The 17,429-nt window shown below is 39.7% G+C and overlaps 1 protein-coding gene across 2 annotated transcripts in view; it reads right to left on the bottom strand.

Annotated features, from left to right (window-relative positions):
* Window positions 1–17,429, bottom strand: part of pkd1a (polycystic kidney disease 1a) — an 80,142-nt gene that overhangs the window by 24,847 nt on the left and 37,866 nt on the right. For both annotated transcript variants that reach the window (XM_087841977.1, XM_087841979.1), the window contains exons 18-30: window positions 17,295–17,425; window positions 14,106–16,729; window positions 13,181–13,375; window positions 12,781–13,080; window positions 12,250–12,668; window positions 10,599–10,749; window positions 6,737–6,889; window positions 4,213–4,353; window positions 1,497–1,818; window positions 1,185–1,401; window positions 748–907; window positions 487–639; window positions 218–362 (exon numbers count right to left, since the gene is read on the bottom strand). In XM_087841977.1, the coding sequence (XP_087698103.1) occupies window positions 218–362; window positions 487–639; window positions 748–907; window positions 1,185–1,401; window positions 1,497–1,818; window positions 4,213–4,353; window positions 6,737–6,889; window positions 10,599–10,749; window positions 12,250–12,668; window positions 12,781–13,080; window positions 13,181–13,375; window positions 14,106–16,729; window positions 17,295–17,425 (5,111 nt within the window). The remainder of the gene's footprint in view (window positions 1–217; window positions 363–486; window positions 640–747; window positions 908–1,184; window positions 1,402–1,496; window positions 1,819–4,212; window positions 4,354–6,736; window positions 6,890–10,598; window positions 10,750–12,249; window positions 12,669–12,780; window positions 13,081–13,180; window positions 13,376–14,105; window positions 16,730–17,294; window positions 17,426–17,429) is intronic.

Here is a 17,429-nt window from a genome sequence, read left to right as displayed (position 1 = left end):
TAAATAAACCAATTTTTAGTTCCTTTATAGATCAGCTATGTTATTTAGTCATAAGTAAGAGCAGTTAGAAAGCAATATCCTCAACTTAACAAAAAATACACAAAAATATCTGACTGGGTAGAAGTTCCTAATTAGTGTTGCAGTTAGAGCCTCATGTAGAAATGAGCAACACTGTCCTAAAAATGCACTTACAGTGACACAGCAGTTTCGTTCTTACCCATGATGTTCAGGATGTTGTCAGCTATTTCAGTCGGAGTGACGACGCCCTGCTTGGTGTCTGTCTGCAGAATGTCCAGCATGGACTCCAGCTTGTTCAGAGTGCTGTTCTGACACTCCTCACAGATGAACTCTCGACTTACCGCCTGGAAAAAAAATGCATGCACGTTCACTCGTAACCGATTTGTTTGTATTCTTGGCTCTCCCCTTCTGTTAATAGCCTCAATAATTTCCTTTAAAAATGACCCCGTTTTCTCTCATCCTGCTCACCGTGCACTGTGCAAGAGCAGCGGAGGTCTGCTGGATATCGCTCACAGTTGTCAGATCCAGAGCAGTCAGAGCTCTTGTGATGTTGCTGCGGACTCTGACTCTATAATTGCGCTCATCTTGGGATACGCGTGACGACTGACTGGTCTGCTCATACTGGAAGAAAGTAAATGCCGATATAATTACTCCTCATGTGTTATCAGCTGTTGTGTGACTTGACAAATGATTGCATTAATCGCTGTTTTATGGCTAGGCCTCTCTTACCTCATTTAGGACTGTAATAAGAACCAATGATAACTCTCTGACCCTCTGGGAATCTCCTTGCTCCAGCAGCTTTTTGAGTTTGCTGTCTGTCAGATCAGAAAGCCAGTGGGGAAGACTGCTGTATCCAGAAGGTAGATCTGGCAGTACAACCTCAATGGTCCTGGACACAAACAGGAAAAAAAAACAACTGAATATAGAATTTGAAACTTCACTATATGCATGTGGAACAGCAGTCACTGGTGAACAAGAAGAGCAACAATACCAGCAATGTTGCTTCTAGATGCCATGAAACTCAACAACTGAGCAAATACATTGGGGATTGTAGTGATTCCTTGAAACATTTCAGTAATATAACACCATGGTAGCTAAAAGTGACTCAAAAAGATTCAGACTGAAATCTCCTCATAAGTGAACTAAACCGAATAAAGTAGAGTTACTTGTTAAGAGGCATGATGGCAGCTCCCTGGTGGTCCTCCACTGTGATGTACACGTATACATGATGTTGGGCTATGCTGAAACCTGGAGGCAGGAAGGCCGAGTGTTCTGGACTGCTTCCTTTGTACACGCAAAAGTCCTCACAGTATTCTTCTTTGCAGCGTGTCACTAGCAGACTGTACAGCAATGTCGTTTCAGAGTCACCCAGATCACTGTAACCTAACGGGTTCAAATTAATGCAGGGTCAAAAGACAATAATCCCTATAAAGGATATGATAATTAAAAAGATTTAAGTCACATTTCCTTCTTCCTACCAGAGCAGTTGAAGTGTACGCGGTCCAGCAGTGTGCGTATCCTCCTGCCTTCACCATGAAGATCGGCGTAGGCCACTCCTGCCTCCCCTCCAGCTCTCAGGTGACATTCCCCACCAGCCGGGGCCTTGTTGTGATGCAGTGTGATAGAAGCAGCGCCCTCGCCATTTAAGCTGCTGTCAGTCACATGCAGGGTGAAGACATAGGAATCATTATGCCGCAGGACCCCCTGCCGTAGCACCAGATTCATACCGTCGCTTCCTGTCGTGGTGGAGGAGGAGTCTAGGACCAGAGTCTCATTCTTTAGCGTCATGGCACTCCAGCGCTAAGACAGAGAAGGAAAACAGCCTGTAACTCTCCGTTCTTGATATTAGTGACATCAGTGATATCAGTGACACCAGTGTGCTTTTTCCTGCTTGAGTTGCAGTTGAAAAGATGAGTTGGGAATAAAAGGCACACCATTATAAAACAGTTTGACAGTTGGCTGGATAATCAGATGAAAAATTTCAAGGGGCAGGTCATTTCAAAACACAACTTTTCAAACAGCTCAACCACCACACAAACAAACTGTTTCGTATGGTGTTATTTTTGTGCCACTATTCTGAGCGCACGTAAAAAAAATTGCAGGTGCAAGTGTTGCATTTTGAGGAGAAATTATTTTGAAATGCAAATGCAAAACCTGAGCGACAGGGGCTGAATAGGATAGGGGCTGGATAATAGCAAACACTGAAATACATTTTTTGCACGCAGCAATGAATTTTGTTCACTCAAATTTAGCTTTTCTTCGCTCAAAATAAGTTTCTCCTCAAAATGCAACACTTGCACCTGCAATTTCTTTTTACGTGCGCTCAATTTTTTTTTAAATACGTTCGCTCAGAATAGTGGCACAAAAATAACGCCATAGTTTCGGTGTAGTTCTTCTCAAAACTGAGGAGCTAAATGTAAATCTGCGAGAGGAAAAAAAAATGTAACAGAGATGGAAATCATTTTCAAAGGTAGGAACTGCTCAGCAAGTGGAAACTTTATAGACTAGAATGTCCTCATTTATTTTAGATATTGTATCCAGACATAATGCTTTGATGAATTATGTTTTTGTGAAAATATCGTTTGGCATGAAAATACCAGAAGGTTTAGTGAAGGCTAAAACTGATAAGTTTGGAGTACAGTGTTCCCTCATTTATCGCGGGAGTTACGTTCTAAAAATAACCCGTGATAGGTGAAATCTGTGAAGTAGCCAACTTTATTTTTTTACAATTATTATAGATGTTTTATGGCTGTAAAACCCCTCACTACAAACTTTATACACTTTTCTCAGACAGGCATGAACATTTTCACACTTATCTCTTGTTTAAAGACTCTCAAAGTTCAAACCTTTGTAGAAAAATAATTATAGAATGAAACCAAAGGCACTCGTAGGTGCAGTTGACGGTGCAAAACGTTTCACTGACATTTTTGTGATTGTTGGAGAAAACTTACAAACATACAGTACAGCACGGCAGAGTCACACTGCTAGCAATAGAAGATTTAAATCATTTGATAAGCTGAACGCATTCTATACTGTACAGGAGACACGGCACAAGACTGACTGACAATGGTCTACAGCCAATCAGAACGCAGAAAACAATGCAGTGTAAAAAACAACAACCCAAAAACAAAAAAAACCACGCAAAATTGCACAAAAAAATCCAGGAAACAGCGAGACCGCAAAAGGTGAACTGCGTTATAGCGAGGGGCCACTGTACTCCGATAAAAGTTTACAGGGACACGCTTTGTTGGACTGCTTACATCTAGAGTAGTGTTACTAGACATGAGGGACGCATTCTGATGTAACTCTCAGCAATAAGTGTATTCCTTAAAATGTCAAACTATGCCCTTTAAAGATGGATAGCTTTTAAATCATCATGATAATAAAATAAGTATTCTTAAAGTGCTCAAAAGAGGCGGTAACCTTTGACCCGTAATTTTAGCTTTTTCCTTATTAATAATTTAGTTCCTCTTGAGAAACTTTTTTCCTACAATTTATGTGTACAATATTTCTAAAGCGTCCACATGCATGACAAACCTGACATTTTTCTTAGGAGACAGACAAGTTAAGTCTCCTAAGTTACTTATAACTTAGAATTGCAATAAGTACTGTATAAATGATTAAACGTTAAAACTGATGATGTGTAAGTGAGACAAAACTTGCTAAAGTTTTTTCTTTTCAAGCTGATGGATATCTTTCCCTTTACTAAAGACATATTAGTATGTAATGACTACACATATTGAGTCAGATATGTGTAGAGAGTCCAAAATTCAAATATACTCCAGTCAGTATGGAAAGTATAGTGTAATCCTAACAAAGTGACATTGGTTATACTGCAGCTGAGCAATGTCAGCTGGTAGGTGCAGTTCGCACTCCAGAAACTCAATGATTGTTTTGTCTTTCAAATTGTTTCCTTATGTAAGTTCAACACAACATATTCTCTCTGGCTCAGCTTAAGGGATGACCTCATTCTCACGCCCACACACTACTGCCTGCATCACGAATCCCAGGGAAAGTCTGAATTAAGGAGAGAGGTGGGGCAGCAGAAGAAGAAAGAGAAGAAAGGGACGTGGAAACGTTGACTTCACTGTTGCTTCTGTGGTGCCGTGACCTCATTTTGCTGAGACATAGAAAGACATTTTTAGCCAGATTCTGCCCTTAAAGCTTGATGTCAGGGTTTGTGTGAGTTTTTACCACATGAAGAACGCCCTTGCAGTTGGTGCAGGTTCCTCGGAGGTAGACATACGAGTTCTGGCTGACCTCGTAAATCGACTGGGCCTTACAGGACACACACTCAAGATACACAATGGGAATGTGGCCGCTTTGGACGAGCACCTGTTACAAAAACAGACATGCAGGGATGCAGTCACCAAGATCTGAAAAGAGAACGTTTAACCACCTGAAAAGAAAACGTTATATATGCACAATCTTTAAGGAAAAAAAGCAATACTGTTTCCCCCAATTATTATTGAACTATTATTTAAAGAAAATTTCGTGTTTAAACCTTTTTTATTTACTTGCATTTCTAAACAGTGATCAGCACACAGAACAAGAACCTTGGACCACAAATCTGCAGTCTGCACTGGAACCCTCATAATATTTGCCATGGTTCATTATTACAATAGGAAACACTTGTGTCATGCCATGTTATGGCTGCATCACAACAGCTTTTTTGTTCACATTTCTTTTCTTCTTGCTCTGCCTTACACTTTAAGCTCCCTTTCCCCTCTCTTTAAACCACTTTTCTTCTGATTGGCTGCTCCAAAGTTAGAAAAGCAGAGGGCTGCACGACAAAGTGAGATGAATTTCTTACAGAGAAATGTTGAGCTTAAATGTCCTTAAAGTAGCCCTATTTTTACTTCACTAAATCACTGTGGTAACTTGTGCTGAACACATAAACTGGAAACAGTTTATGTTCAAAGTTTAAAATCGGCTAGTAGCGTTTTATTGTTTCTTTTATTATATCCACCAAGAAGATTGTGTTTTTGAGGTGTGTTTGCAGCTGTGTCATTCTTACTGTCTGTAAACACAATAGCTCAAAATTTTTTAAGAAAGTACTATATAAAGATTTAAAATATCATGTCCCATCTGACCTTCATTCAAGGTAAACAGACTGATCTCAAGGTGAAAGTGATAATAATACTATGCAGAACTATTTACTATTAAAACTAGATTTCACACTTCCATTGTTTATATTAATAACATAGAGGCATATGGGGAGTGATAAATAGGAATTCTTAATACCATATTATGTTGGACCTCGCACCTCAAACTTATATAAAATGTCTTTTCTCTTTAAAATTGTACTTAAAGTGCTACTGCCTTTGTTTGTATTGGCAACATTTAGGAAATAATGCAGGTATATGTGGATTCTAAACATCACATTATAGTTTGCATCCAGCCTTTGAAGTGCCTTTCTTTCAAGTTGACCCCAAAATGTTTTGTATCTTCAAAGAGACTATTTATATCCACATTAATAAAAAATAAAATCCCATATTCAAAATTATGTCAAGTATATTAAAATGGGTTTCAGCATTGTAAATAACAAAAGCCTGCTGCTTGCACTTGTTTTAACTGCACTACAAACATCTTAAAGTATGTTTAAAAAGAACAAAGTAAAGAAAATGAACATAATATAATGAATATTTAAAATAAAATACACTTCAAAGTAAATATTGGCCAGACACTGAGCTGTCTTGGCGAAGGTTTGCACTCTCTGATTGCTTCTTGTTTACAACATGTTTTAAATGCAACGTAGAGTCTCTGCTGGGCGAGTGCATATTATATGTGCAACTTGTTAAACTGTACCTTACTAACATCGCAAATCAAGCCAACTTGTAAAGATACAGCTGTGGAAACGGTGTATGCCAATGTGACTGAAACATGCATGTATCCATTTGATAATGCAGAACGTGTGTAAATGTTAAAGTTTGAATGTATCCAGTAAAAATCCCATCTTCTGTCATCAATTTAAATAAGCTGTTAAAATAAAGAGCCAAGATCTTATTCAGCATTAAATCAATTAAGTGTAATTAAAATGTTTAGTTTACCGTTCTATACGCTAAATCTCTAAAAGATTAATGATTTTCTGAGCATTAATCTCTTGTTTTATTTGCAACACTGTTGTATTTTATTGCTAAATCTTTATGTTATTTATAGATTTTATCACAACTTTATCATTATCTGATAATGTCTCTGAGTAGGCAGCACTCATAGGGATCATTTTGTGTGACCCGTGAAACCCCACATTTATATGAGTGTGCACAGAATTGGAAGCAGAAATCCTGGATTAACACAGCTGTTGATAACTGCTGTTTTGATACTCATCATCTTTAACTAGGGTTTTAGATATTGTTGAGCCAGCTCATGCAGAGAAGTATTCAGTTTTAAGCTGTCTGAATGCTGAGCATTTGGGCTTATAGAGACTACTTGCAAACTTTGGTCATGTTTAATATGTGAATCAACCATTTCAACAGTACATATGGCAAAAAAATAAATCATTTTTCTTATATAACTAATTAATATCTTTCACCGATGATCAATTAACCAAAAGTTGTGAAACATTTTTTTTTTTAGAAGAAGCATTATTAATAAGTATTAATAGAAAGAAACTGGGAAAGCTGAAAATATAAAGACCAAGAAAAATCTGTGTATAACTTAATGACAATTGACTTTTCTGATTAATATGTATTTAATATGTATAAAAAAGGAGACTTACAGTCTGTGTGGTGGACTCTGGTGCCAGGCCGTCTTTGCTTATGGTCAGTTTGAAAGTGTATTCAACCTCAGCCTCCAGTTCTGAGCCAGAGATCCCCAGCACAGGGCCGCTGGAGCCCAGGCCGAAGTTCAGGGTGGAGCAGTGCTCTGGACCCTGAAAAGAGAATTTGCAGCAGTTTTTTATTTATGTTGTCTGTCTGTCAAGTTGTACAAAATCCTGTTCCACACAGTCTCAAATTCATTCCAACAAACACACTTACATTTGTAAACTATGGCCCAAAATAATTGGGGAGAGATTAAGGGAAAGCCGACCTACAAAAATAAGTTTCCAGTACTTGTTTCAAATAAATCACAGACCCGACAGCATCAGGAAGGCTGTTCCAAAGTTTGGGTGCTACAGCAACAAAAGTCTGATCACTTTTGGGGTTGTAGCAGAACATGGCGCGTGGAACTATTAAGAACTATGAAAATTTGAGGTCTCAGTAGCTCCAATAAATAAGCAGGGGCCTGTCCATGTTGTCAGCTGTTAATAATGGGATGTTAAAGTGGATTCTTAAGCTCATTAGAAGCCAGTGACGGGAAGAGAGAATACGTGTGATATGAGAGTGCTGCCTTGTTTTTTTAGCAGCCTTGTTGCTGTGTTGTGCACCAATTGGTGACGAGAGCTCTGATAGATACATGTGAAAAGCAAGTTCCAATAATAATGGCTGGAATAAGGGTAAGAAACACACCAACATGGTCAATTATTAATTGGTGGAGAGTGTTAAGAAGATTAAGGCTGACGCTTGGATTTTTCAGTAGTACTAAAAGAGGCTGTATCAGAGGTTTGTGCTGCCCGTGGGTTCTCCTCAGCACAGGCACGGACAGAGACCGGGTAGAGCAGCAAACAGACTTTTATTGGCGAGTGTTCACACATACTGCATAAACTAAAACCCTGTGTGCTCCACTGGAGCTTGCCTGGCATGGCGAGGCACACTCAACTCTAAGCGAAGCTAAAGGAATATCTTCTCCTAAGTTTGGACAAAAGCCCACCATCAGCTATGAGTCTCAGCATGTGTGTCATCTGGTTTCAGCATGCTACTGCATAAAAGGAGAGGTTGATTAGCCAGCTTGCAACAGGTGAGTCAGTCACCTGGCTCTGCTCCCGTACCATTCTGCCCAACCTGTTCTCCTGCAGCTGAGCTAAAAACCACAGGCCATTACCACAAGGATAAAATCAATCAAATACTCAATAAATACACTTCCTGTTAACATTAAAATGAGGCCCTCTGTTTTTTAAAGTCCAACCTAATCTTGCACTTTCATGTATTTGATATGTATAAAACTGCTTATCCAACTTTTAAGTCCCAGAGTAGCTTAAAAAAAACATATTTGATAAGAGTTTAAATATATTTAATTATTTTATCTAGAGACAAACATGGGGAAAAAGTAAAGAGGTATCTGCAAACGACAAAGTTACATTTAATTTTTAAATGCATCAAGTTAAACGTTTCAGAGCTTTGATATGCACCCACACTTTAGAAACACATGTAAATAGCAGCACTGTGAGCATAGTCAGCACGGAAATAACTGACGTAAATTGAAATGTTTATTTTAAAACTCTGAGTGACAGGTCCCGAAATTACTGATTTTCTGCACCATTAATATTTTTTCTTATTTGCAACAGTGTTGGATTTTACTTTATGGTTATTTTTTATATTCTTTACACCTTCTTGCCATTTTATCGTCATCATTATCTGATAACATCTCTCACTGGAGCAGGCAGCACTCATAAAGATCATTTTGTGTGCCCGAACAGTAGCCTGACCTGAAAAACATCCGTTTTTATGTGAGCGTGCATAATGACTGTAATACTGTGTGTGCCAAGTTTATTTCCCATCCTGTAAGCAGCACAAACTCCTAATTTTCACAACTGTAGTTGTATGGTAAATTTTGTAACACAACTTAAATAGTCACCAAGTGAACAGCCAAGTAAAAATGGTCACAGATGTTATATTTGATTTTGTGCGCTGTATTTAAAAAACAAAGCAAAGATCCGCTGCCATGCAAAATGTAGTTTATAAGATGATTTGTCAGTTATTTCATCTTTTATTAACCACCTCTGTCATCATGTTCAATTGTGTTTGTATTCAAGGTCAGGGATGTTGTGTTGAACATTTCAAGACCTGGGATCTTGTTAATTCCTCTTTCAGTCTTTGAACTGAGTGTCTTTTTTTAATCAATAGTACTGCACAACTGTGTGTGAGTGTGTGTATGTGTTTATGTGGACTGTGTAATTGTCAGGGTGGGGAGCAAAGCACCAGCTGTGGAATGCAGAGTTTATGTCTAAACACTTACATAACCCTTTAAATGCCTATGTGATCAGATGGACACCCGTACATCTCTGCACAACTATCTTTGCGATCACCTCGTTGGCCCTGTACTTCTCTAACATTTGTCATATTGACATACTGGCCTGGTCCAAATATCCTCACCTTCAATTGTCTCATTCAAAAGTTCTCCACTAAAACTGGTCCTCATGAAAATGGAAATACAACTATGCACACAAACTATTCTGGACACTCCCATCCCACTGGGTCTTATATTGCGGGTTTTTTTGCTGCTCCGGCAGAATGTGTTCCCGCCCAGCCAAGAAAGCACAAAGTGTGAAAAACACTAAATTGACACACACATCAGCATACACTCATCAATTTAACACAATGCACACAAACTGTCCTAAGCAAATTTCTCTTTTTCACACCACTCCTGAAGGCAGTTGCAGTGTTTGGGACTGTTATGTAATCCCCCCCCCCCCCCCCCCCCCCCCCTTTTACACAATTGAATCTGTCCTCCAACCCCTTTTATGAATTCACTCATAAAAACTGCAATAAAAATTTCTGAGAGCAAAGTTTGTTTTGAAAATGTAATACTCTTTAGGGCTGTTTGATATAACCATATATATGGGATGACGATATAACAACGTCTATCGTTTCATTTTACGCTATCGTTTGTTTCGTGGTGTGGCAAAATAAACTGTTTACGGCAATATTTTTTCATCGTTTTGATGGTCACTGTAGTGGCTATATTAATTTCTTAAAGTTCTCTCTTTCTCTTACATTTAATATAACCACACTACAGACAGACAAGCGTTTGTTTTTATGCGTTGTCGTTAGCAACAACGACGGTAAAACCACCGCGTGTCCGCTTGTTCCACATAAACCTTTCACAATAAAGCTCAAGATCCTGTTGAGACTTTTCAAAATAAACTGAACCACGTGAAAGATGCAGTGTTTACGGATGAGAAGTAAAAAAGAGCCGTCAGGTGCTAAAAAATAAACCTTAGACTGAAACGTTAGAACAGGCTTTTCCCCGCAGCACGCTGTATAATAAATATAAAGAAAACGGCGGCTGTTACAACTTATGTCTAAAATGTATGGTTTCATGCATGTGTTAAAACACTCGACTCCAGGTACGCGATGCCCAGCTGGAAACACTTCACGCAAGTCGAGCTGCCCGAGATTGACAGAATTTACAGTAAATGTTACATTTTTGTGATTTATATCGTTATCGGACGATAGATGTCTTAATATCGGGATATGAGATTTTGGTCATATCGCACAGCCCTAATACTCTTACTTATTAGACTAAAAAAAAAAAAAAAAAAAAAAAAAAAAAAAGGCAAAACAAAACAAAGAAACCTAAGAGACATGACGGGACACTGTTGTCTGACCAGCAGGGCAAAGACAATTGTGTTTTAGACACAACTGTAATGCATGACACTAATACCTTATCTGCTACAATAAGGTTGCTCCACGACATGTCAATTGATATCAACAGAATGACCAACAACAGGCCAAAGCAACCTATTTACTCCCTGTCCTTACCTTTGAGGTGTTTTGACATTCCCAGTGGTAGTGGAGTAGTGATTGTCTGCTTTGGTCCATGTTGGGGTCATACGACTTTTCTGCACTGAGCTGCAGGTCTTGTGTTCTTGACCACACCCTGTAGGTGCCTCCTTCTATAATTGGCACCAGCCTAAAAAGAAAAAGGGTTCAAATTAAACAAGAAATTCCTTGCAATCTCTTATGCAGAACTGAACTGATTCTGCATTTCATTGACACAGTAAAGTTAGAGCTATGTTTCTACAATTAATGCATATAAAAATACTTAAGTAGAGAAATGTGGAATAAGAAACTAATAAGAAAACCTCAACAGTACGTTGTGCGGAACTACATGTAAAGCAAGTACTGTACTTTTTTCTACTGTAAGTTTTTCTTTCGCAGTTTAGGTTTACATTTCTGCACTGTTAGCTTACTTCTTCTTAGTCACATGTTTTCCTGCTGTTCTCATTTCTTTGTCACTTCCTGTGATGTTTAAGTCACATCTTAAAATTTCAATATCAGTACTCTTGTGAAATAGTCAATGTCCTCTGCTCTCCAAGCCTCTAGTCCCTGTTCTTCAAAGTCCTTTTTTTAAAATTATATCACTTTACCATCCATCTCTCACCCTTTTGTTCTTAATCTCCTCTGGGATGTGCAAATTATTTCATTTAAATATCAGCTTAGTCTGTTCTACCATCAACAGCATCTAAACTCCTTTATACCAGCCACTATCCCCAACCTATCTCCAACACAGTGAATAGATCCCCATATTTGATTTAGAAGACAGAAGAACAAAAGAAGAAAATGGGAAATTTAAGAGGATAAAAAAAACCCCTCCAAAAACATTTTTATTTTATGTTCACGGACCATATCGCTGCACTTTTCAAGGATAAATTGGAAAGAAATTCACATATTTGAACGTGTAGGATCAATAACGCATTAGAAACAACGTGAGCAGAACACCAACAGCACCTCTCTCCAATCATGCTGTGAAGGGAAGAAACAGACTCGTTTTCAGTGAATGTCACAAAGACATTCAAGGAAATATTAACCTCCTAAGACCTGAACTCTTCCACAGCATGCATTTTTAATTTCTCTTTGATATTTGGGCTGATTGGGACCTGATGAATGTAAAAACAAAGAATTACCAGATTTATTTTTTTTTTACCTAATTTCTGTTTCTAAGAAAAATGAGAGCCACGTATGAGGATATTCATTTAAAATTTCAATAGAACAGTAGCAGTATAATGTCTTCGTAAGTGAATATCAGGCCCTTGTAGAGCAAAATTGAGTATTTTGGTCTAAATAACCTAAAATGTGATGTCCACATATGTGGACGCCAGGTCCTAGGAGGTTAATGGAGTCATTTCCTTAAGTTTGGTTATTAAATTTGATTTGAGATAGACTGTTGTAATTATTTCTTCTTGGACTCTACCAGGGTAGCTTTGCACGATTCACAGTTCAAAACAACAGATTTGCACAGCAGGTACATGGGGCAACTGTGCTAACAGCCAGAGCTGTCTCACAGACACAGAATCTATTATAATAATATGTTTGGAAAACATGTTACATGCTGAAAGGTAAATAATGAAAAAAGGATCGACATCACAGAAAAAACTTATATGAATGCTTGGTTACTATTTTTTCTACTGACCTAGTGGAGACGATGCTTAAATGCAGACAGGCAGCCTTCCTCAGAGGCACACCTTCATACGACAGAGAAAACACTAATGTGTAGTTCCCTGCTGCCAAAGCCATCTTAGGCAACGACAGCTGCAGCCGCCGCATGTCCACCTCCACCGGCAGACGAATCGAAGCTCCGGGGGTCACTGATTGGTCCTTCATGATTTCACTATCGCAAGAGGATCCTGAGAATATCTGCCAGAGGTACTGAGCTCCGTAGCGTATGCAGCCTTTCAGATCCACATTGGCCTCTACCAAAGCGGGTTGGGAGCGCCAGATGGACAAGCGTGGAGCTTGAACCACGTGGACTTCTGGTTCCTCACACTCTAACACACTGATGTTTACTTCCACCTGCGCCAACACCCAGCTCACCATGTTACTGCAGTTTACCTACCAAGGAACAGAAACAAGCTCATAAAATGACAGTACTTAGAAGATACAGCATTTTTTTAAAGAAATAAACCTAACAGATACAGATAGAACAGAATTCAAAGAAACATACTTGCACCAGATAGTGTCCTTTGTGTCTGTACTCATATCCCACAGTTGTGGTGTTTGTGCGAACGGGAGCAGAGCCATCGCCAAAGTGCCACAAGCACACCACAGGATTAGATACGGGGAGAATGTTGGCTCTAAATTTCACCGTCTTATTAATGAGAGTATTCCGTGGAACAGCATTCAGATCTGCAGACTTCAGCACATTCTGTACCAATATCCACTTGGTGACTTCCTGATCTTGCAGATTGTTGAAAACCTTCAGGTGAATGGTCAAATTACCTGGTTCTTCTGGAGTGTAGTGTGCCTGGAATGATGTGATTCAGTGAGATACAGCAAACCACTGCCTGTTATACTGTGATATTTATGTTGATATTATGAAATTTTTAATATACAACCAAATTTACCTCTTTGCCGATATGTGATGACTTGTGATGGTGCAGATCAAAAGTCCACAGATAAGTTACAGGACTGCCCGCCAATATTTTGGCCACAAACATTTTATTTTCACCAACTGCGATTGCATCTGAGATTCCTTCAATGGAGAGCCCATGTACCAGCTCCATCACCTCAACATGGAGATTGATTCTCTTAGAACTGACCTGGACATAGAGACAAGGCAAACAAATATGGGAATTGTGCCGATTTGATTAACATATTTAATAAATAATAAGTGCTGTCAGCGTTAATCTCGTTAAAATGACGTTAATGCCATAACTGCATTAACGCGGCAAATCTCCGTTAGCGAGTTAGCGCGGATCGCCCCATGCATGGGGCTGCACGGCGTCAACGCATTAGCATGGTTAGCTCGTTAATGCATTAGCGCAGTGCAGCCCCATGCACAGGGCCATCCGCGATAACTTGCTAAAGGAGATTTGCCCGTTAACGCGGTTATGGCATTAACGTCATTTTAACGAGATGAACGCTGACAGCACTATAAATAATTTATTCTAATTTCTGCATGAAATCAATACATGGCATTAGTTTTAACATAATGCTGGTATGATATATGTTTCTACAGTCCAGTTAGCATAAGTCATTTTGATTATTCTACTTTGCCCCTTATAGTGCAGCGCAAAACATTCAAAAACTCCCTGATAAACATGAAAAAACAGAAAAATGCTGTCACTGACTCTATAAAGGGCACTATGTTGAAAACTTATATGATATACTTCCTAGATGAACACATTTGGGACATTAAAAAAGGTAATTATGGGTAAAAGTGACAGTATTTTATTTAGTATCTGTTTAAATATATGTTTTATCTCATATCTTGAGTAAAACTGACTTGTTCTTACAATGTACATTATCTAACTTTTTCCTTTACGTTACCTGGTTGTGAGCAGTGAGATTCGCATTGTATGTTCCCACCCTGCTGAATACGTGGCTGTAGTTCTGATTAGGCTTAGCGTAAACAGTTGCATCGCCGCTGATGCTGAGAATCAGTTCAACGTCCGAACCTGCTGCCATGGAAATAATGAAGTCCACCTTTTCATTCACTGCTACACACGTCTTACTTGCCTTAAAGTCCAACTTATCAATCCTTTCCTGAACAAAGAATTCCTTTGAAAACACTTGCGAGCTGACACCATTAGTGGCATTCAAAGTAACAGTGGCTATCTTTGGCTCCTGAAAAATTACAGATGTTTTCTTTCCCGTTTCTGTTTTTCCATCCAGCAGCCATGTCCATGTCACATTGGTTCCTGTCACTACCTTCCCCTGTAGAAAGATGCTGTCACGCGTTGCTATGTAACTGTCCTGAGTCCCATTGGTGACTGAGAAGATTAGGCCAGAAATTACTTCCTGGACACTAACACGCTTTGACACAGTCTTTGAGCTAACTTCATTAAAGACCTCAACGGTTACTTGTTTTTCCCCAATAGTGTTGAAGGTGTGGGTCTTCCCAGGCATATTCCACTGCAGAGCATGCCCATCTACAGACCAACGATACTGTAGGTCTGAGCCTTCTGTAGTCAGTACTGTGAGATTTACTGAAACATCGACTGCCACTGGGTTTTTGCTGATCTGAAGGTGCACATCTCCAGCTGGTTCTAGAAAGCGAATGGTTCTGTTAATAGAGAGCTGGCCCAGAAGGTTGGCTGCCCAGAGTAAGATGACACAAGGACCGGGCTTGGGAAAATTCAGTTGAACTGTTTTCCCAGTTTTGTTGAATGAGCTGTCAGGATCTAGCTCTCTGATGATGTTCCAAGTAAAGGTCATGTTGGTGCCCTCCTTTAATCCAGCTTGCAGTTTGAGACCTCGGTTTGTAGGGTAGCAACAACCATCCAATCTGGTGCCTCCCTCTCTGCCAGTCTCATCTGCCAAAATCTGCAGCCCCTCCAACTCACGTTGGACAAACAGGAAGATATTTGCTTGTGCTGTTCCTACATCATTCTCTGCCGTCACAATGATGTTGAAAGTCCCAACTGAACGAAAGGTGTAATACATCTTGTAGGTCCCTGGGATTGAGGTACAGTGGTCACACAGTATCCAAGAATACCGCGCATTTAACCGATCGCCCTCCGCCATTTGGGCTTCAAAGGTGACTGACTCGTTGAGAGGGACTTTTACCAAGCTTGCATTGACTCTCAACCCACTGATTGGTGCAATCACAATAACTGTTAAAGTAGTATCATTCTGACTAACTGTGTTGGCTGCTTTCAACGTGATATTGTATTTTCCAGAGATGTTGTAGGTATGAAGGACATTCTGTCCTGTAAGCTGATTTCCATCTCCAAAGTTCCAGGTGTAAGTGACATTGGAGGCCAATGAAGAACTGATAAAAGTGTATGGTGCTCCAAGTGTCAAATTATCATACTTTGTGCCATTATGCTGAATGACAATTGGTCCAATGGGCATCAGAACCTCAATGACAGCACTAGCATTACTGCTGGAGATGTTATTGAAAACATTTACCGTCACCATGTAGAGACCTGGGTTCTTAAATGCTTTCACCATACTCCCTGAACCATGAATGAGCACAGGGTCTTCCTCTCTACCAAAGTCCCACTGATAACTGTAGTTAAATTGAGGTTCAGCTCTAACCCAGAATTGTATTTCTTCTCCCACAGCATAATGGGATTTCTCAGGGGTAAGGCTGATGTTGGTCAAAGCTGGCTGCACACACACCCAGGTGAAGAAATTGGCCTTGGTGGTCTTGTTCAAACCAGTGGAAAGGAGCAAGGAAAGGTGGTAATTCCCACTTGCCAAATAAGTGTGAGAGACTCTGGGGTTGCCACGGTGTGTCTCGTTGGGACTTCCGTCCCCAAAGCTCCATTCGTAAAGGTGAGCTGATGCGTTACCAGACACCCAGGCTTGAAAGTTGACAGTGGTCTGCTCTCGGACACATCCGGAAGGCTCCATTCTTATAACTTGGAAGACAAACACGTGAACTGGAAGGATTGTCCATCCAGAGCTTACAGCATTCATAGCAGTCACATTTACTGTATAGTTACCATCTTTCGTATAGGTATGTGACACGTTAGGCTCGGATTGAGTATAAATTTTTCCATCACCCATTGCGAATGTCCATGTGATGTTGTTACCCGAACGAAGGTGTGCCCACACCTTTGTAGGACTGTGAAGCTCTGTGGGAGAAGTGCTTTTAGCTGTTAGATCTTCAATCTCCTTATACACAAACATCTCAGCACAGGCACTATTAGAGCTGATGGTGTTGTTTACTGAAACACAAACAGTGAAGTTGCCCGACTCTGTAAAGGTGTGCGGCACGCGGCGACCTATTTGAGTGACAGAGCCATCTCCAAAGTGCCACTCATAGTGAATTCCATACGGTGTGGGCAAAGGGTGAGCCTCAAAAAAAGCTGATTTGCCAGCGAGGAGAAGTGCTGGCTCCGTCTGTATATTGACATGAGTGAGGATGCTGTAGACGCTCATGTTGATGCTCTTAGTGATGTTCTCATAACGATTGGAAACTGACACCAGTGCGGTGTATATTCCTGAAAAGAAAAAGAGGTGGGAATGGGAAAATCATAAAAAAAGAAGATATTTTCTGTACATGTTTGGATCATAAAGTTCTGTGACTCTGTCCACAAACAAATAAAAACATGCATGATTTAAATTTAGCTTAAATTTAACTTCTGGACCTCTTCCAGCTCTTCAGTTATATTTTTGGATTTTGCTCCACTGAGCTGGCTCAGAGGTCCCAATCTGACCTCTTGCATTTAGGTCTAAAATTTCACCATGCACCTAAAATTTGCCAGTCAGTCTGATAACTTTGGTGTAAAACAGATTGGACTTTGATGTTGAGAATTAAAAAACAGTCTTCAGTGGAAGAACTAGCAGTGTAACGGTCCAGGCGCACAATCAAGAACATGCTTCTTTTGATGTATTCAAAACAGCTGTGAAATGTCCAATATGCATAAGGAGACAGCCCTGAAGGGGAGAGAGGCTTCAACTTATTCAACCTAATTATCATAACTTGTAAGCTATTATCTACTTCCAGGCTTAAAAAAACCAAAGACACAAAAATAGGCTTTTTTATTTCAAAGCTGTTATTGTTACCTGGCTGAGAGTAATTATAGGTAATATTGTTGCTTAGGAGGACTTGATTAGGTGAGTCTTGACAAAAGAGGGAGGAAGAGTAGGGAGGCTTGTATTCAAATTCCTTATATCCTCCATCACCAAAAGACCATCTGC

Source organism: Neolamprologus brichardi, chromosome 6 (assembly GCF_056152115.1).
Source record: "Neolamprologus brichardi isolate AB-2024 chromosome 6, ASM5615211v1, whole genome shotgun sequence".
In the NCBI taxonomy this organism is placed as follows: Eukaryota; Metazoa; Chordata; class Actinopteri; order Cichliformes; family Cichlidae; genus Neolamprologus; species Neolamprologus brichardi.
The sequence above is the reverse complement of the archived record's forward strand: the minus strand, read 5'-3'. Positions and strand labels throughout refer to the sequence as shown.